Here is a 20,856-nt window from a genome sequence, read left to right as displayed (position 1 = left end):
TACATTAAGTAGTACCTTAGTCTGCAAGTAGTATAGTTAATTTCAGTAGATGAATTTGAAGAGTAAGATTGTACTCATAATGACTAAGGGTGGTGCAAACTTTCAGGTTGTTTACATATTGTATCACTGTCTGTACTTGATTGTGGTGGAGAACCATTAACTCAGGGGAGGCAGTATGGCCTAGTGAATGGACTAAAGTAGGACTTGGGAGACCTTTAGTTCTGCCGCTAGTCTGCTGGGTAAACCTTGGGCAAGTCATTCCCTGGCTCTTTGCCTCAGTTTCCCCATTTTTAAAATGGGATTAATGGTATTGGCCTCCTTTTGTAAAGTGCCTTGAGATTACCTGCTGAAAACCACAAGAAGAGCTAAGTATTATATTTCTGTATACCACAAGAGTGCTAATTATATATAACAGTAAGAAAAAATAGTCTTTTCCAAAATTCAGAGTTTCAAAATTCCACAATATCAATATAATCTAAATTCTGACTTGTAAAGTATGATGAGCTAAAGCATGTGTTTACATGTGAATAAGCTACAGAAGTCAGATAAAGAGGTCATGACTCTATGTTAACCCTCTTTGGTAGGCTGTCATTTCTTATTTATATCATCATGTTCTCATCCATCAAGACCACTGTAGCTAGAGACCAGTGAAGTCACATGATTAGCTATTGACAAAAGGGAGCTTTTGTCTTACCAATTAGAATAATATTCCTCTCCTTGTAACTCGATCAGTGGACATCCCTGGGAGTTTTTGTTAAACTTCTGAGCGTTGGCAGATTTCCTGACCTTTATAAGATATGACCTCTGAGACTATTGAATTATAGGATAGTTATTGTCTAACTCTAAGACCACCATTGTTTACCCTAGTAATATAATAGTCATGGATGTCAAGTGATTTATCTTGATTCTATGTCTGAAGAAAACTCTTTAAATAGAGATTCCAAATAATAGCTAATAGCTTAATTTTAAAAATATAAAAGATTTGTGTAAGAGAGAGAAATTATGTGTTAAAATGGCCGTAAACATTAATTTATGCTGTTAAATTTTGTGTTTTAGTCATAACTTATTCTTTGGCCAGAAGAAATCCTACATTTTGCTGTTGAGGTTCAAAGTGCTGATTCTGCATTTTCAATTGATCTCCTGACCTTCCAGTCACCATTCCAAGCAGTGTTCCTCAAAAAAATGTAAGATCCTAATATTTGGTGCCTCTAGGGAAATGGCCTGGGGTGAAAGAGAAGAAAAGCCATCGGGCCAGTTTGTTCTCTGTTGCAGGGTCTCTGCTCAATATAGGATGAGACATGAACCCATTGGAGGGATTCAGGATGCTTTTAGAATATCCAGTCTTGTTAAATTTCCACCATTTTCACTCTATTCTGTGACAAACCATGACTTAGGTTTATGCTTAGCTCAACTCAAGAGCGCCTCGATAGAAAAAATACAGCAAATATAAAAGATACAATATAGGATGAAAAACTGGCCTCTTCTGAATACATGTGCAGCAAGTGCCGGTTACCAGCATCACTCAAAACTTCCTTAGTGACTATGCTAAAGGACTCCCACGTACAATGGGGCAAACTGACCTTCTTTTATCCCCTCAACTTTAAAACACCATTGTAAGAAATAGGTATAGTGCCATGGATCTGCATCTGGCTCCTAATGACTATGGTACAACAAAAAGAATCTTGAAAAATAACAAGTTAAAACATCAGCTGATAAATAACAAAGGAAAATCAATTGTAGGTCATTGGACATTCTTTTAATGGGGTGGGATGAATTGATTGGATCCTGATTAGTTAATAGCTTAAGAAACCTCAGCTGAAGGTTGCATTGCTAGATGAACACTTGAGGTACTGTCAGAATTTTAAAGAAAGCTGCAGTTTGGTTTGGTCAATCCCTTCTAATTTGTTGCAGCATTCCAAACCTAATCCACTCAGTCACATGCTCAGGGACCCCATGAACCTTGCTCAATCCACATCTACACTACAGGAAGTATAGTGGCATAGGTACAGCACCATAGTCATGCCAGCATCATCCCATAGTGTAAACATAGCTTACAGTGATGGAAAGGTTTTTTCTGTCTCTGTAGGAATATCATCTCACTCAGTGATGGTAGCTAGGATAATGCAAGCATTCTTCCATTAGCCTAGCTGTGTCTACACTGGGAAGTAGGTCGGGATAACCACAGCATTCCGGAGTATGAATTTTTCACACCCCCTGGGCATTGCAGCTATTTCAACCTAAATTTTAAGTGTAGACTAAGCCTGAATCATGCTAAAATTTGTCATGTACCAAACGACAAATTCACAGTCATTTCAGAACACAAATATGCAATCACAATTCTATTTTTGCTGATACCTAAGATCAGTAGAGAATGTAAGCTTTTACTTCACTTAACCTGTGTTGGGCACACAAGGAAGAAAGCCAGAATTCCATCCTTTTTTGTAGCAAGGATGCAACCATGCTTAGGAAAACTGCCTGATATTATTAAACCATTGGGGTTATTGTAACTGTTTCATTTTGAATTGTTTTTAATTATACTAATTTACATTTCCCTTGAGTTGTTTGTGACTGTTGTTAGAAGTTGCTTGAAATGCTTTAGTTAGATTCAGAGAGTTAGCTGGTATATATCTGAAAGCTGATGAGTGCCAGAGTCGAGAGGACTGGTCATGGTAAACACTCTGCTAGCAGCCATCCTGTTATAGCAGAGGAGGTCTAACGCATCTGCTCCATTGCTTGTAAATGCAACGGCATTGCAAAGGGATCGTATCGCCGATAACCACATAAACACAATATAAATACGTAGGCAGATGAAAGACTGAGCCCTATTTAGAGTACATCACAAAGGTTTAGTCTCAAGGTGAGAAAGGCATGGGTGCAGTAACTGTAGCAAAGTACAAAGCGTAAGAGACATTTTCTTTTGTTTCACAAGGCACATATTAAAAAATGCCCCTTTACTCAACATAGAATACAAGCCTAGGAACTATCAAGACTCTTAAATTGCAAACCTGTGTTACAAATGGTAGCTGTGCTTTCTTCACCAATTTTTCTAGTCACTTTCCCAGCCAGCCTCAGTCTTGTCTGGATTGGGCCACAGCCAACAAACCCTCACCAATACCCAAGGTTCTTAGAGACAGTGGTCATTTCCACTATACCAACAGCTTAGGAGAGGGCAGAGATTTAATATCATCAGCCTGCTGAAGATGCCACAACCTGTAGCATCTTTCTAAGTCCCTACCAACCTCCTTGTACGTGCTGAACAAGAAGGCTAACAAGATAGACCCCATAATACCCCACAGAAGAGATCCTTCAGGGTAGAGGAGCTGCTCTTTCAGATTTCTCCCTGAAAAAAAGAACAGAGTCTTTAAAGAGTGAATCCATCCACCCTGGATAAGTCCTTGATTGACTACAATTGAGGAAATCTGAGGATTTCAGGTACTTGTCAAAGTTTTCAACCAGTTTTTCAAAAAATGGGAGATTTACACAGGCCAATGGTTAGCAAGATGGTCAGTGTTGAGAGCAAGTTTCTTCCCAGAGGCTTTGTAATAATAGCATCATTAAGAAACATCCAGTATTCTGCCCCATGAAGGGAGATGACCACCTATGCTACTATTTCCCCACTGTCTTTGTCCAACGGGTCTGACTTGCATGTTGTAGCCCAGAATTTCCCTTATGCCTCCAGAACATCAGATTTAAAACCATCTATACCTCAAGCAGAGAAAAGTCAGTGTTTGTCAATTTAAGGCCCTGCTCTTTCATTGTAGAGGCAGTTTATATGATCCCAAACAAAAATCTAGACTGAAAATTCACAAGACACTTCATCAACAAGCTTCACACTACATCTAGTTGTCAAATTATGGCAGGGTATGGCAGAAAGAATTTGGTTTGATATGTAATATTGGTATGTGACACATCTTCATACAGTGTATCTTCTGGTATGTTAAGAGCAGGATATGCTATCTAAAGGACACTTATGCATAGTTCTTAGACAACTAACATCCTGTGTCACACTTAACTTATTAGATGAATTATTGATGACGTGTTTGACAGAAGAAAAAGGGGAAAAAATTTCCAGAGATCATGGGCCTCCCCAACAAAAGCAAGTCTCGGTTCCCATCTCCACACTCTCAGCTGCTCAAGCCGACGTTGTGTTGGATTGCTAGTCAATGCTGATTACAGAGGCATCACATGGACTGGTTCCACTAAGCTTCTACATTCTGTAACTGTCCAGGAAGATCTGAGAAGCATCATGTGGACCAGTGATAGGCAACCCGTGGGCCACACACAGCCCATCAGGGTAATCCACTGGCGGGCCACAAGACAGTATTTACATTGACTGTCCGTGGGCACGGCCACCCGCAGCTCAAAGTGGCTGCAGTTCGCCATTCCCGGCCTATGGGATCGACAGGAAGCAGTGGCCAGCTCACCCCTGTTGCCCGCGCCGCTTCCTGCAGCTCGCATTGGCTGGGAATGGTGAACGGTGGCCACTGGGAGCTGCGGGCGGCTGTGCCTGTGGAAGGTCAATGTACACACTGTCTAGCGGCCTGCCAGCAGATTACCCTGATGGGCCACAGGTTGCCTGCCACTGAGCGTGGACTATACCAGTCAGGAGGAAATATTGAGCTGGAACTATAGACTTTCTTTTGTCTGTGGAAGGGACTGGTTTCTTAGAGTTGGGGAGAATGGTGATCATTCACTACGTATTTTTTTCTGTGTCCAATTTATGCATGTGTGAACTTGCACAAAAAGTTTGTATGAAACATGCTTGTATGAAAAGTTGATGCTGTTTTACACGTCAGCTTTGACATTTAATTATTAGGACTGTAATGTAGCTTAATTAACTAACGTATAAAAGTGATTTGAGTTTTTTAGTGAAAAGTGCTTTATAACAGCATACAGGTGCTATTATGTTCTAGGCCAGTGGTTCCCAAACTTGTTCCGCTGCTTGTGCAGGGAAAGCCCCTGGCGGGCCGGGCCGGTTTGTTTACCTGCCGCGTCCGCAGGTTCAGCCGATCGCAGCTCCCAGTGGCCATAGTTCGCTGCACCAGGCCAATGGAAGCTGCTGGAAGCAGCGGCCGGTACGTCCCTCGGCCCACTAGGGGCTTTCCCTGCACAGGGGGTGGAACAAGTTTGGGAACCACTGTTCTAGACAGAATACAGTATTTAGTTTAAAATTCTATGAAAAAAATCAGACTCTAGAAAAAATGTTTGTAGGTGTTTCTAGGACACTAATGATGATTTTATGATTAGCTGGTTTCTAACATTTATGAATAGTTTTGAAAGACAGGTTATGGAGAATGTTAACATTGCACTGTGCTGGTTGACAATTATTAGGATATTTTAAACCAAGGAAAAGAAATGCAGTATTGTTGCGGCTGACTAGTGTGAATTAAAAGTTGGATAATCTTTTCTGCAATTATGAAGTTACGATTGTGGTTGTCAAGGAAGAAAATGTATTCATACCTTTTTTTTAATAATTGTGTTGGAAGAGTTTTGTAAGCCTGAAATTGAAGCTCCGGTGAAGGTCTCCAAAATTCATTAATAGCAATATTGTGCTGAATCAAACATTGTGAATATTTAAATAACAGCTTGCTTTTAGAAAGGTATTTACCAGCAAATAAAAGCATCTTATAAACAGCAGATGAATCATCTTCATCTTGAACAGGTCTCAAATGTAGATTGAAACTTAATAACTCCAACCTGGTAAGAAAGGTTTAGAAACTTCCAATGAACATTGTAAACAGAAAATAATAAAACATTTTTTACACAGTTCCCCAGTATATGTGCATATTTGCCTTTCAGCAGAGAGTATAGTGTAGGAAAAATATTTCTTTTTCTGTGGTTTTGCCTATTGTGCTATGTAAACAATGACTAATGACAGATACAGAGCTATACGGAAGTAGAACTCTGGAGAGTTTGTTATGTCTCTAGTTACTGGAGAGAAACTAATGCCATTTTTCACTGGGACTACTAATAAGAGTCTCATTCTTTAGTGAAACATCCCTGGGTTGAGTGTGATATGCCCTTAATAAAGTTTTAAAATGATGCATGATAAAATCTAAAAGAAACACAAATCTGTCAACACTTTCATTAAGAACAGCAGCCCAAAGGAAATGATCCAGATGGAACTGTCAACAAGATCATAATAAGCTTCATCTTTCCCTACGTTTCCTGAACAGATCAGTGGTTTGACCGATGTAGGGCTTGATTATTTAAAATCCAGTGACATGGCTACTTTGGTGGTTTTAATTGTGAGTGATTAGGACACCTTGAAACACATTGCACACGTGCTCATCTGTTCTTTGAGAAAGCCCTCAGCAATGCTGTACTAATGGTTACCCTTTCAGAGGGGATTTCATGCAAATAGGAGTGTGCAGAGTCAGCTAATAAAAAAGGGATATCCAAAGAGTTAATCTGACAGCTATAGTGTTAGCATTCTGCTTTTGCCATTATCCTGCGTTAGAACCAGTTTCTGGAAGTTCTCTGTATGAATGGACTGTAGGGTTAGGTTCTGTTAATGCTGTAATGGCATAATGTCTCCCCTTCTCTTCCCTGGATCCCAGAGATGGCTCTCTGCAGGGTCTTGGGTATGTATGTCAGGAGAAGTCGGGAGCAAGATTAGGTCCTACTAGGTGATCACAATGGTCCTTCTGGCTTTATAATCTATGAAAGTGGGCCAAGGTGACATATGTTGTTTCCCACTCACTGAGAATCTACTCAGGAGTTAATACTTAGCCTGGGGTTATGTTGGCTCCTGAGAAGAGCCCCATCTGCATTGTGGAACCTTATTGACGAGGGGCCCCAGGAACTAGTGCCTGAAAGGAAATCCCAGTGGAGTAATTCTAAGGGGGAACTGGAGAAGATGAACTGTGCTCTATGGCTCCAGCAGATTCTCAGAGATCTGTGAAGTTTGGGGGTTGATTTCCCTGTTACATCAATGGGAAGAAGAGTCAGATCCTGCCACCCCATCCCTCTCCCCCCTCCCAACTCCTGCAGTAAGTAAGAGCAAAATCAGTTTAGAGATCTTCGAAGTGTAACTGCTGCATTATGTGAGCGACTCACACTTAATAAAATAATTTTGATTGATAGCAGTTGTACCAAATCTGTTTGTACCATGATGGCTTATGCGCCAACTGGTTTACAGCACAAATCCATCCACAAAATGACATAAGGCTATTTACCAACTGAAGTAGGACACGTTTGTGACAAACAGCATTCGCCTTTCAGACACAGCGAGTATATACTGAAGCTGAGGACAAATCACATTATGAGGGCCTTTGTGTGATCATAGTGCTGTTGTATATCCTACTTACTGTGTGATAAGAGGAACCTCTCTACCCACCATGCTGTTCTGAAGCCACTTACTGAGCTCAGCAAGAGGGCTGTTAACAAAAAGAAGATGTTTTCATAAGATGCCTATTTTTCTCTATTTTTATTCCATAATTATTTCCTTTCAAACGGTGTCATGTCCTGCTGAGAGGAGGTACTGATGGACACCTTTCTTGACACCTTTTACCCTCACTGTCTGAAGATTTTGAATTGTACGGCGTTCAACCGGCCATATCACACTGTCTGTTTTCAAGCAGAACTCTCTGTTGACTTCCTGCCAGTTGGGAACGGATTCTGATTTGAGAAGTTTTTGTTTAAAAATTGATGGCATGACAGGGTCCTGTAGCTGCTTCTACAAGCACACTTCACATTAGAAAAAGTTGAAAATAAGGTTGAATCAAATCTGTTGGTGACAGTGATAACTTTGACCCACTTGAATTTAAGACGAGTCTTCCTGCATGTGGAACTTCCGTGAGTGTTTAGTTGTCTTGTTTCAACTTCTCATGGTGCGTAGACAAGCCTTCTGTCGTGGGGGTCCTCTCCCTGCTAGGGTGCCTCCTCCTGGCCACTCTAGGGATTAGCTCTTTCCAGGTACAACATCCCCTTCTGCTGTTCGCTGTACACCTGCTACCTCCCTCTCTCTCTCACCGTCTGCGACTCAGGGTGTTCTGTCTTTGTGACTTGGCCCTCCTGCCAGGTCACTGTGTTTTTCCCCCTCCGGAAGGTCTGCACCTTCTGAAACCTTACTACCCTTTCCTACACCCTCTCCACCTAGTTTTCCTTCTGTCTCCCTACTGTCCAGAGAGTGGCTACAGGCTCCCTCACTGAAGCCCCATTCTACTGCTAGCTTCGTGGCTTTATCCTAGGCCCACCTGTTCCTTCCAAGCTAGGTTCTGTCATTATTCAGGGGTTCCTTAGGCCAGTCAGTTCCCCTTAGCTGTAGTCTATCCAGTTAATTGGCCTTTCCTCAGTCTCCTTTAACCCCTGTGAACACCCCATCACACCTTCCTATACAACCTTTCTGCACAATAAACACAATTTACTGTATATATCATTCCTTGTTCTGTGTAGATAAAGCTATTGGTGTTTTGTTTTTCTGGTCAGTGGTTCTTGTGGTTGCATCCCTTATATAGTTTACCTCTTCTAGCAACATTCTTCACTCACAATCTCTGCCTATGTGTATGGATTTCATAGGGAGATATGGGTTGGGCTGGAGACAAACAGTGGCACAGTGGTGCCAAAATATCTTTGTGCTTAATGGTAGCAATGACACTAATGGTGTTGTCATAAATATAAAGAGAAGGGTAAACCCCTTTGAAATCCCTCCTGGCCAGGGGAAAGCTCCTCTCACCTGTAAAGGCTTAAGAAGCTAAAGGTAACCTCTCTGGCACCTGACCAAAATGACCAATGAGGAGACAAGATACTTTCAAAAGCTGGGAGGAGGGAGAGAAACAAAGGGTCTCTGTCTGTCTATACGCTGTTTTTGCCGGGGATAGACCAGGGATGGAGTCTTAGAACTTTTAGTAAGTAATCTAGCTAGGTACATGTTAGATTATGATTTCTTTAAATGGCTGAGAAAAGAATTGTGCTGAATAGAATAACTATTTCTGTCTGTGTATCTTTTTTGTAACTTAAGTTTTTGCCTAGAGGGATTCTCTATGTTTTGAATCTAATTACCCTGTAAGATATCTACCATCCTGATTTTACAGAGGGGATTTCTTTACTTCTATTTACTCCTATTTCTATTAAAAGTCTTCTTGTAAGAAAACTGAATGCTTTTTCATTGTTCTCAGATCCAAGGGTTTGGGTCTGTGGTCACCTATGCAAATTGGTGAGGCTTTTTACCCAACATTTCCCAGGAAAGTGGGGGGGTGCAAACGTTGGGAGGATTGTTCATTGTTCTTAAGATCCAAGGGTCTGGGTCTGTAGTCACCTAGGCAAATTGGTGTGGCTTTTTACCAAACCTTGTCCAGGAAGTGGGGTGCAAGGTTCTGGGAAGTATTTTGGGGGGAAAGACGTTTCCAAACAGCTCTTCCCCAGTAACCAGTATTAGTTTGGTGGTGGTAGCGGCCAATCCAAGGACAAAGGGTGGAATATTTTGTACATTGGAGAAGTTTTGACCTAAGCTGGTAAAGATAAGCTCAGGAGGTTTTTCATGCAGGTCCCCACATCTGTACCCTAGAGTTCAGAGTGGGGGAGGAACCTTGACAGGTGTTTTGACCTCCCTCTCTCAAATTTTACATACAGTTCCAAGAGTCTGAACAAGAGAGTTCTAGTGTTGTTGATGAAGAAGGAACAAAATTGCTCTCATCTGAAATGTGAAAAGAGGTGTTTCTTCGCTGCTTTGTGAAAATGTCACCGTGCTTCTCTGCGGTCTGTCCTTGAGAATTATCCAATTTCTTATTTTAATCTCTTACCCTGACTTTCCTGCAAAGTATTCAGTCCCAAAACTTGCTTAATTCTCATATGTGTGTATATACATATTTTTGATGAAGAATGCCTTGAAACTCTAATTAGGGCTGCTTGAATCCAAAGCAGTTTACATATCACAGGCTTACATAGCTATCAAACAGATGCTTTTCCTTTTTCTCGTTCAACTGACACTTTCATTTTCTCTGCATATTATGAGGGCCAAGCAGTGAGGTGTCTTGACTCCCGAGGCTTCATACCATTCCATATCAAAAAGAGGATTAGAAATAGTTCTAGCTATCAAGTGAATTGTTAAGTTTGTCTTCCATGGAGTCTACACTTTCAAATGGCCTCTTTATTGAATTTAAAATAGCTTTCTTTCTTGACTTTGTTTAAATTAAATGGACAGTTTTCATTACAGTCTGCAGAGTTCCCAGCTACAACATATGGTTTTCATATAGGAATAGAGGGTGAAGGGCTCAGTACCGTTTGTTGTGCTGACCCACTGTTCAATTATCTAAGAGGAGACTGGCATGTCAGAAACTGAATGTCTGCTAAAAACAAAAATTCAGACACCAATTAATTTCTCTTCTGAGATCTCTTTACTTAACCATTTGTGTTACTATTTATGTATAAAAGTAAATGGGTAAATAAAAAGGTAACAGTGTTAACAACATTGACTTCCTTGGGGAATGCCTGCAGAATGAATATGACAGCCTACATACAGAAACCAGTCCTTAGCGGGGGCCAAGCCCAGACTTTCAGGAATGATTTGTTTGTGGCAGCACCTGCAGTGTGGCAAGGGAGTGGTATTCAGACTTCTCAGCCTGGGGGGGAGGGACGCTATTCTCCCTCAAGTGCTCCTTCCCCAAAATCAATTAATCAATTAGTGAGACTCACCTAAAATCAATCATCCATCCATCCATCACTTATATGGCCTCCATAACCATAGTATCTGAATGCTTCACAGTCATTAACGTATTTATCTGCACAACTCCCCTGTGAGGTAGGGACTGTATTATCCCCATTTTACAGACAGGGAACTGAGGCACACAGACTAAGTCATTTACCCAAAGTCAGATGGGAAAACTGTGGCACAACAAGGAACTGAACCTGATCTCCCAAGCCCTAATCACTGGGCCATTGTTATTTTCAATTAATTGGGGTACCGCTCCCCCAAAATTAGTTGCTGCTGCCTTCTATTTTTTGTGAGACTGCTGCTGCTGCTCCTCTTCCAAATGCTCCCTCTTGTAGGATCCCAGGTCCTCTTGCACCACCTGCTGTGGTGGTTGCCTGCTGCCCTTGCCCTCCCACACTTGTGAAGACTACCTGGTGCCAGCTGCCTGCTTTCTTAGTACCACTTCCCCTCCTCTTAAAGAAGCAGCAACTCAGAGGCTCTTCATTCCGCTCCACTCCTGGAAAAGAAGTGATCAGGAAATAAATCTTCACTTCATAGTCAAATACAAATAGTTCCTCCTTAACACAGACACCCTAGGGGGTTAAGAATTTAGAACCCAGAGGGGCAGAGGCTGGACCCTTCTTTCCTGTACTAGGCACTCTCCAGATACTGAGAAGGGACAGTCCCTGCCCTGAGGTGCTTACAGTCTAAGGACAGTAGACAGAAGTATGGAGAAAAGGAACAAAAATTGAGCGAATTCTGTGTAGGTTAATGAGTCATGGTAGGCAGGCAACGCAGCGCAACATCTAAAACTCAGGCCTCTCTCGTTTGATGTAAAGGGTAACTCCTTCCTCTGTAATTTTGTGCCAGGTTGTTACAGTCACTGGGAGAGCTACTAGAAGGTGACCCGCTGAAACACACCACAGGCTTGTCTACTGCAGTGTGGACTACGGAGGTGTGAATTGCAGAGTGCACCAAAAATGTGCACTCTTATTGCCCATCGTAGACACTGGTGTGAGAACTAAAAGGTACCAAGTTGGCATTCCTGTAGTCCTGTTAGAAAGAGGACTATGTTAATGTGAACTGGGAACCTTTTAGTTTGCACCAGCAGCATCCACATGGGGCAGTTGGAGCACAACATTTTGGTGCGCACTACAGTTCACATCCCTTTGACAGCACGGCGCCACAGTGTAGACAAAGCCTAAGTAGATATTGGTGAGAAGTACCTCGTCCTTTACTGTGGGTACACAAAAGCCGTGGTGCTGACTAGATTCGTTGCTATGACAAGGGGCTCTTTCCATTCTGTTCCCCATTTACTGAGGGGATTCCTTCACAGGGGGTTAGTCAGGTTAAGAATCTTGATATTACTTTTGACTTTATCCATGTGCTAGATATTGAGATGTACCCATCGTCCCCTTCAGCACAATTTGTTCAAACTATTTCCTTTATTATCCTTGTGAGGAGAAGCTTGTCTAGGCACCACTTTTTATAAGGGTTCCCTACCTAGGTCAGCAGCAGGGCCTGAACCTGGACAGTCAGGACTGCAGCACAGACCTCTACCACTTGATGTAAGGGAGTAAACTCTATCAGATAGTTGCAATTGTAGGCTGTTGTCCTCTAGTAGACCAGCCACGACAGGGGACAACATGACACTTATTGAATTAGTGTAGGTTAAGACTAAAAAAAAACTGAGGTGTGAAAGAAGCCACTTCTTGTCCTCTAGTTTCAGTGGTTACTTTTGTCTTACTGAGGCAATTGCTATTCTTCTTACATTATTTTTACAGGTATATATCTTGTATTGTTTTCCTTTCTCATAATATGTAAAAATTGTTAGAAATACAGATGTTATGGCTCAGATTTGCAGTTTAAAATCTGATAGTTTTTGCCAGTACTCTCCCTTCCACCAGTATGGGTATGTGGGAAGCAGAAAGAGGTTGTTCTCTATAATCAGTATTTCTACTTTTCTCTCAGGGGAACTTTTGTTACTATTTTTTTATGCAGTCTTAAACTTTGCCCATCACAGCTGTTACGTTTTCTTCTGAGGGCTAGACAAATTGGCATTTCCCTCATGAAAAAACCAATAAAGCAAATGTTCAGTATTTCAAAAATCATGCAATCAAATCTCAAAATGATAGTCAAAAAGAAACCCCAACTATAGTAAGCCACTGTACTGTAGAATGTATCAGTTGAAATATATGTATTCAGGACTTTAAAATATTGATGTTAATACATAGATTTATGAGTGGATAGGTGTAAATTGTCAATACAGCATGGACATTTTCAAATTCAGCTTGGTATAAGCGACAGTAATTCCAACATAATAGCTCGTTGACACTCTTATTCCTCATAACTACTCTACTCTTAGACTTATTTATACCCACTCTTAGAGGGTATATAAATCCAGTGAGTTAAGCGAAACAGGAACAAGGCACTCTTATTCTACAGTAAGGGTGTCATCTCATGGAGTTAATCAGAAACAGTTAACTTCATATTTAGACAAGCCCTTACACCACGTATACATTTGTCCCTTAATGGCACTCTCTAAAAAAACTTATTTTGTCAATTTTGGGCTAATATGGTCTCTTTTGGGACTGATGCCTAGGTGAAGCATCAGCGACTAGGAAGCCATCCTGGTTCTTTTTATGCATCTGTGTTATTTAATGACTGTTTTGAACACACATTGTGCAAAGAAAAGTTGTCTAAATGAATAGAAAATGGTAACATATGTTATTTTCACATCATGAAACTACCATTCATGCAATTTAAACATTCTTTGGAATGGATAAACCAAACTGATGCTCATGGCATATTATAAGAAGAAAAAAAGAAGATCGGCACTGCCATACGTCTTTCTTGTCATTCGAAACCTCAGGCAGCAAGGTATTTTTCATGTGCAACTTTTCTAAAAGACATACAGTTTGTCCTTCAGTACAAACCAATGAAGAGTCACATTAGCTGCGTGTGGTTAGCTTGAATTCTTCGAGTGATGATCCCCATGTGTATTCCACTTGTGGGTACACATGCACACCCCATGTGCCTGAGTCTGGAATTTTCTCCAAGCAGTGTCCATTGGCCTACACATATACTTTACCTCATGCACTGACCCAAAGGCCTAAAAGAGTGGTATGGAACAATGCCCTTCCAGTTCCTTCTTACCACCGCATAGTCTGAGTAGGAATCTTTGATGTCCTCAGCTCCTTTCTCCTGTGTTATTTCTGTAAATATATTGTAAATTGTTTCACTATTTTTCTAAGATAGTGTTATTAGATAGTTATTTCCCCCTTTCACCACCACCCTCAGGGTTGTCCCCACTGTGAAGGCTGGGATTATGCCCAGAGTTCCAGGATTCAAAAACTCTGTTTCTTGCCCTTACTCCTTTTCTGTGAGTGCTGAAAATCAACACGGCCTCTAGTGCCTGGGTGAGGCCCTCATCTCCGCCAAATGCAACATCTGCCACTCCTTTTCCCCGAGAACTCATGGGGGTCTGGAATTGAGGTTTAGGAAACATGATGGAGAAGGCAATGAGACCTTTTTGTTCGAGCTAAGGTACTTTATAAAGGGGGTCAGGGTGGGGTGTTTTTTTTTTCACACCCCAGAGCGACAAATTTTTTATTGACAAAAGTGCTAGTGTAGACAAAGCCTCGGTCCGCACCAGAGGTCACACCAGTATAGCTAGGTGGTAAAAAGAATCACATCCCTCTCCGAAATAGATACACCGTTAATACTCAAGTGTAGACCGTGTCCTAGGGTTAGCATCTGGCCCTCAGAATGCTTAATAGACTAAATAATTACGGCAATTTTTTCTATAATTGGGGGCAAAGCAGTTTCCTGTTCCTGAGATGCAGGAGTTAATGAGAGGCAGCTGTGTCTTGTGTGTTTCTTGGTATCTGTAGTCCATGAAGGAATCTCTCAACATTTATTTAATAAAATATTGATCCTGCAGAGAAAGCCTTAAATTAAAGGGATTGCCCACTGTCAACTTTATCATTAACATAGCATCCCAAGAAGACAGCCATGGAATTATTGTGTCCCACACTCATTGATCTTGCACCCTTTTTTCCCCTGCTGCAGGGAAACATAATCATTTGTCTTTTAATGTATTACTCTCCAAAACTCATTGACAGCAAAGAAGTGTTCTTTGAAGTAAACAAAAATGGGATCTTTATTAACGTATTTGTTGCCTGCAAAGGATTTTGGCCAAGATTTAAAAAAACGGGGGCTTAAAGTTAGGGGCCTAAGTCCTTACTTAAGCACTGAAACAAATAGCCTGATTTTTCAAAAGTGCTAAGCACCCAGCAGCTCCCACAGAAGTTGGACTTGTAGCTCTAGAAATATTGAAACATCGGAGAAGTTAATGAGGAACCAGTGCATCAAAGTGAGGTTGATGAGTTATGTCTTCAACTCAAGTAAAATGTTGACCTATAGAGAAAAGTAGGAACAACGTTTAAAGGATCACAGAAGTCTGTTGGAGCTGTTGGATGCACAGCCCTTCTTGAAAATCAAGTCACTTATTTAAACATTTAAAACTGGATTTAGGCCTCGAACTTTAGGACACTGCTTTTGTTAATAATATCTTGACCTTTGTGTGTCCTTTCCATTTATTAAGAAGAGCAGGCATCCCATTTTACAGCCATATTTTGCATGTTAGATAATTTGTCTTTTGTTGTATACTTGAGAGTTCACAGGAATGAAGATTCTTGAGGAAAACGCCTAATATTATGTCTCATAGTTCTGCTGCTTCCTAGTTTTTTCTTTAACCTTGTTGTTCATTTTTTGTTTGTTTTTTTGTTTTTGTTTTTAAATTCTTTGCCATAGTTGGTAAAAGCATTTTGGCAACTAATTTCTGGGTTTTAATTTTCTCTTGATACTTTTTAGCAGTAACTGGACATATGATTTAAGGTGAAAACGTCATTTATTGGGCAGATAAAAGGATTCTTGTAACAGTAGCTTGTAATTATCTTGACAATTATTTTTACACAGTTTCTCAGCATTTTTAAAGAAGTGGATTGTGTGGCTTTCCTGATGTATTATTATCAATGAGAAAAAGGTTCATGAATGAATTTTCTTAACATGACATTGTGTAATATACATGAAAATGAATAGCATGCTCTGTTTACTGTTTACATTTCAAACAACTTCTCTTAATAAGAAAAGGATTCCAGATGTCTCTAGCCAGAGGGAAGTATACAGTATGTAGCCTAATAAAATAGCATATTTGAGAGAGGGGGTGGTAAGTGATGTATATAGGCAACTGGTCTGAATTTAAACACTAGTCGGCACCAGGGCTTTAGGTTAGATGAGTGAATTTCACATGTGAAATATTAACTTTGAACATTATAAAAACATTTCCTTATGGCCAGGAGAAGCTCAGGAAGTCTTGTCTTTCTGAGTCATCTTTAAAACTTTTCCTTTTTCATTTAATTTTTATTAGATTTTTTAAAATGAAATAAACATAAAAGTATTAAACATAAACCATAAAAAGTTAAATGCAAAGCAGAAATATAACAATGTGAATATAAAAACCAGACACTTTTCTTCAAACATATAATGAAAAAAAATCTCCCTCTCTGGCCTCATTTTCCTGAGTCTCTCTACGCAGTGTTTCTCATTCAGAATACATTTCCCCCCAGTAACAGTTTCAGACTTAACTCTCTTTATGGGCTCCCTCTTAGGTGATGCCTACGCTTATGGCAGGAAGTAGAGTACATATTTCACGCCCTCCCAGCACAGGTGTACATAGCAGTGTAGATGGTGAGGCACTGCTCTGGCAGTGCCAGAGCCTTTCCTCGCCACAATAAAAGGGTCTGGCAGCTTTTCCGGAGCCTTTCGCTGCCATGTGTAACTACACACCACAGTGTGGATGCAACCTTATTTTCACTGTGGCATGTAGTTACCCATACCCTAGACACCGCCACCAGAGTAGGCAAGGCCTGTATTGCCTTGAAACCCAGGCTCCTCACCCACATTCCATTTATGTGTGGCTGGATAGGTAAGCATTTTCGGGCACTCCTAGCACCTGATCCAAAGCCTGTTGAAGCAAACAGGAGTCTCCATAAATTTTGGATCAGACCCCCCTAGATACTTCTGTGGTGATTTTTGATTCAGTGGCATCAATACTCCAATAAACTCTGGTAGTGTTGCTGAAAAGATATGGAAGCTGCTTATCCAGAACCCTTCAGAACCTTGTAAAACGTTCAGTTTTGCGGATCTACTTAAAACCTACTATGGCTGCAAATGTAATCAAGCTTGTCCTTCCAACTTACCCTTACTGTCAGGCAAAAGATTTAAGAAATGTTCTCAAGCTGATTCAGTGGCATTTCCCCTCTTTTTCTGAGAGAAATTTGAGGTATAGCCCAGAGTATAGCACAAAGCGCTTTTATGAAGTGAGAGACGTAGAAAATTGCTTGCTTTGTGCTCAGAGGTGATGAGTGGATAACAGCTCTTCCGAGATTCTCAGGACATTTGAGAAAGGAAAAAAATTAAGGTAACCATCAAGAACATCAGCTAGAGTTCAAGGAAATAGAGGTCACAGAAGTTGTGTGACGCAAGATATTGCTCCTGCTTCCACTGAAGTCAATTCTAAGGCTCCCATTGGCTTCAGTAGAAGCAAGTGCAGGCCCAAAATAGATAAAATTAGTGAAAGAAATACTTTATTAACAAATTAAAACATTACCTGTGTTCTTACATGTCTTTTTTTCCCCTTCTTCTTCAGTACTCTGCCTCATTGCCCATGAGGACCCCAACTAGTAGAGTTAAGGGCTTGACACAAAAGGAACTCTTCATACAGCATCTTCAAATGCCAGATGTTTATCCCATGGTGACTGCAAGCTTATATGTGTTGGGATATTGTATTTCTTTCCCTATATCTTTTTCCTGCTCCCAAGGAAGCATGCGTGTCACAGATCTGTCCAATTATCAAGTACTTCTGAAGCAGAGAGAAGCCAGGCAATGCCAGTTCTCTGGAACTTCAAAGAGCTCAAAGTTTCCATCTTCAACGTTTTGTTTATTCATCAGAAGCAAATTAGATCAATGTAAAGATCAGCTGCAGCATCAATATAAGAGCTGCCCTACATACATGCTATCTACTGTCCAAGAGAAATAATGTATCTTCTCTGAGGCTGACATTGAAATGACATTGTAATCTCCGCCATCTGTCTTCCTTCTCTAGATGTTAATGAATGTGCAGTAGTAAATGGAGGCTGCCAGCAGAGCTGTGTTAACACTCCAGACTCCTTCTATTGCATATGCGATATGGGATACAGACTCCATGCTGATGGACGCACCTGCCTAGGTAAGTAAATATTACACCTAGCTTGAGGCTTATTTCAGGGAAAAGAGAGTTACAAGTGTGGGAAAACAGGGTGTGTTATTTTCTATAGTAAAATTGGGAAAAAAATACAAACAATTACAGACTTTTCCAACATTGAGTTCTGTTCTCTAACCTAACCAATGATGGATATTTTGCTGTAAGTAATAACCGCACGATAAGCAGAGATACCACCTCAGGCTCTGACCCTGTGAGATTTCACAAATTGTGTCATGAAAGCTGAGGGAGAGAAGTAGAGCATGTCAAGCAAGAGGGTGTCATTAGCCATGTTGAAAGCCACAAAGAGGTCAGGAGGATGATGTGGAAGTAGAAGTTCTAAGATACGGACAAGAGGTCATTAATGACTGGTGAAAGCAGGTCTAATGAAGTAGAGTGGGCAGAGAAGTTGGAGGAGATCAAGGCTTGACTTGGAGGAGAGGAACTCAAGGCAACAGTTGTAAACTGCCCACTAGATGAGTTTGAAGGGAGAGAGGGTGGTAGCTGGAGAAACAGCTGGTGTTGAAGGTAGTTTTTTTGAGTAAGGTGGCGGATCCTTTCCACGGGGTAAGAATTATTTAGATACTGCCTCAAAGGTCCATTTTGACTTATGGTGAGTGCATAAATCACCAGCCTTCCCCCTGCACCCACTCCCTCTTCCTTAACTTCTCCTTTGTTATGAATTTTTATGTTAAAAATAGGTCAGCATTTAAATATTTCTCAAGGTACCAGGTTCTGTATGTTTGTTTGGGTTTTGTTTAAAATCTTATCCACAGAACATATTGGGATAAATGCATGATGCACACAGAACTCTTAATCATGGCCACATGCTGCAGTATTTATTTTGTGCTGAACCTTTAACTCACGGAGTAGAGGTCTGTGCTTCTGGAGCTAAGTGCATTCCGTGATGTCGTTTAGTTGGTTGATAGTGCTGTACACCTTTGATCGAGTATGGATAGTTCTTTATTCCCACTGTAGCCATAGCTCCCTCAAACTCCTCAATCTGTTCCTCACTAAGAGTGTAGCTGCCTCACTCTCTAAATACCCTTGAGGGAATTCTGCACCAAAAAATTTAAAATTCTATGCACAGTATTTTAAAATTCTACAAAATTCTGTATATTTTATTTGTCAAAATAACACAATATAATCGCACCAGTTTCAATTATTTTGGTAATTTATTTCAAAATACAGTCAGAAAGTATGTCTGTAACAATACAAACAACAACAAAAATTCTCCCAAGAGGAGAAAGTTAAAGAAAACCCTACGTTGACCCAGTTCCTGTTTCTCTATTATGCTTTTGGTGGGTGCCTCAGTCTGGGTGTGCCAGCAGGGCACATCTTGGGGGAAAACTCTTCCCCTGTGGTGTCTGACACCCACACCTCCTACTCCGCAAAGCCCAGCTGTAGGGTAGCCCCATCCCAGATATCGCACCACCTTCCTCCCAGAGCCCAGCTATGGGACACGCCCCTCCCCCCCGCATTCCCAGAGAACCCATACCCCTACCCCCCAGGGATCCAGAGAAAGAGAAACAGCGTGATGCTGGGACCCGATTTGTACAGAGTTTCCTGCATGCTTCCTCATTCCTTCAGGACATGCTGGGAGCCACAGCTGCCCGGCACCCTCCACCTTCCCTTCCCCCACTGTATTTGGGATCTAGACAGATATGGTCTGCTGAGTCCAGCGGCCCCTAGAGTTGGACAGCAGCTCTGCAGCACCAATTCTTCAGGGAAATATGAAATTCTGTGCAGAACATTAATTCTGCACAAATTCTTCATGGAGCACTGGTGCAGAATTCCCACAGGAGTGTCTAAAACTGTCCTTGAACAGCTACATTTCAGTCCTAGACCAACTCCTTGATCTGCTGCAGTCCTGCTGGTGATGAAGATATAACACTCAACTCAAGTGTGTAAGACTTTGCTTTGCTCAGCCAACAAAATCAGTGTTGTACTACTGGGTACAAGAGCCAGAGTTTTAAAAAAGAAAAGGCTACAGACAAAGGACATTGCTTTTTGTTTAACCTATTCCTAAAAACCCCAGATTATAGGTTACTTCTACTACTACTAAAGTTTATATGTGAATTTAGTGATTGTGCAAGTTGTCTCAATGGTGCCCTGATTATTACAGTTATTACTGGCAGAGTGTAGGCAGTAGCAGTGCTGTCTTCCACACACTGCATTACTCAACTCTGACCTGGAGGGGTCATATCTTGGGAAAGGGGATGGGTGATTCTCCAAGGCCTTTGCTTCTCTGCTCAGACTGTGGTAGGGGGTTCCAGTTGTGATGACAGTTTTTACTGAATCCTGCCCACTAGGAACTGGCCTGACACTACCAAACTCTATTCATGTAGACCAGTGGTTCTCAACCAGGGACATGTGTACCCCTTGGGGTATGCAGAGATCTTCCGGGGGTACGTCAACTCATCTAGATCAGTGTTTATCACCCTGGGGATCATGACCCCAGGGGAGTCTCAGGATAGGTTTAAGGGGAGGATCAGAAGTGCAGGGCCGGCATTATGTGGTGGCAATTGCCCAGGGCCCCATGCCACAGGAGTCTCCCACGAAGCTAAGTTATATGCTTCAGCCTCAGGCAGCAGGGCTCGGGCTTCAGACTCCTGAAAGAGACAGAGTAGTCGAGACAGATTGAAAACCACTGACTTACACCACCAAACAGTACCAGATAGCAAGTTTTGGTCACAAGAATGAAGTCTTTATTTATTTATAATCATGTTTATTATGGTAGTGCCTATTAGGTAGTACAATGACACTTAGACGTTTCAGAATAGCAGCCGTGTTAGTCTGTATTCGCAGAAAGAAAAGGAGTACTAGTGGCACCTTAGAGACTAACCAATTTATTTGAGCATAAGCTTTCGTGAGCTACAGCTCACTTCATCGGATCCGATGAAGTGAGCTGTAGCTCACG

The 20,856-nt window shown here is 41.3% G+C and overlaps 1 protein-coding gene across 1 annotated transcript in view; it reads left to right on the top strand.

The window, feature by feature from the left end:
• LOC144270210 (uncharacterized) overlaps nucleotides 1–20,856 on the top strand; it is a 286,613-nt gene that overhangs the window by 181,533 nt on the left and 84,224 nt on the right. The window contains exon 6 of the mRNA XM_077826532.1: nucleotides 17,802–17,924. Within this exon, the coding sequence (XP_077682658.1) occupies nucleotides 17,802–17,924 (123 nt within the window). The remainder of the gene's footprint in view (nucleotides 1–17,801; nucleotides 17,925–20,856) is intronic.

The sequence above is a fragment of the Eretmochelys imbricata genome, chromosome 9, assembly GCF_965152235.1.
Source record: "Eretmochelys imbricata isolate rEreImb1 chromosome 9, rEreImb1.hap1, whole genome shotgun sequence".
Lineage (NCBI taxonomy): Eukaryota > Metazoa > Chordata > Testudines > Cheloniidae > Eretmochelys > Eretmochelys imbricata.
The sequence above is the reverse complement of the archived record's forward strand: the minus strand, read 5'-3'. Positions and strand labels throughout refer to the sequence as shown.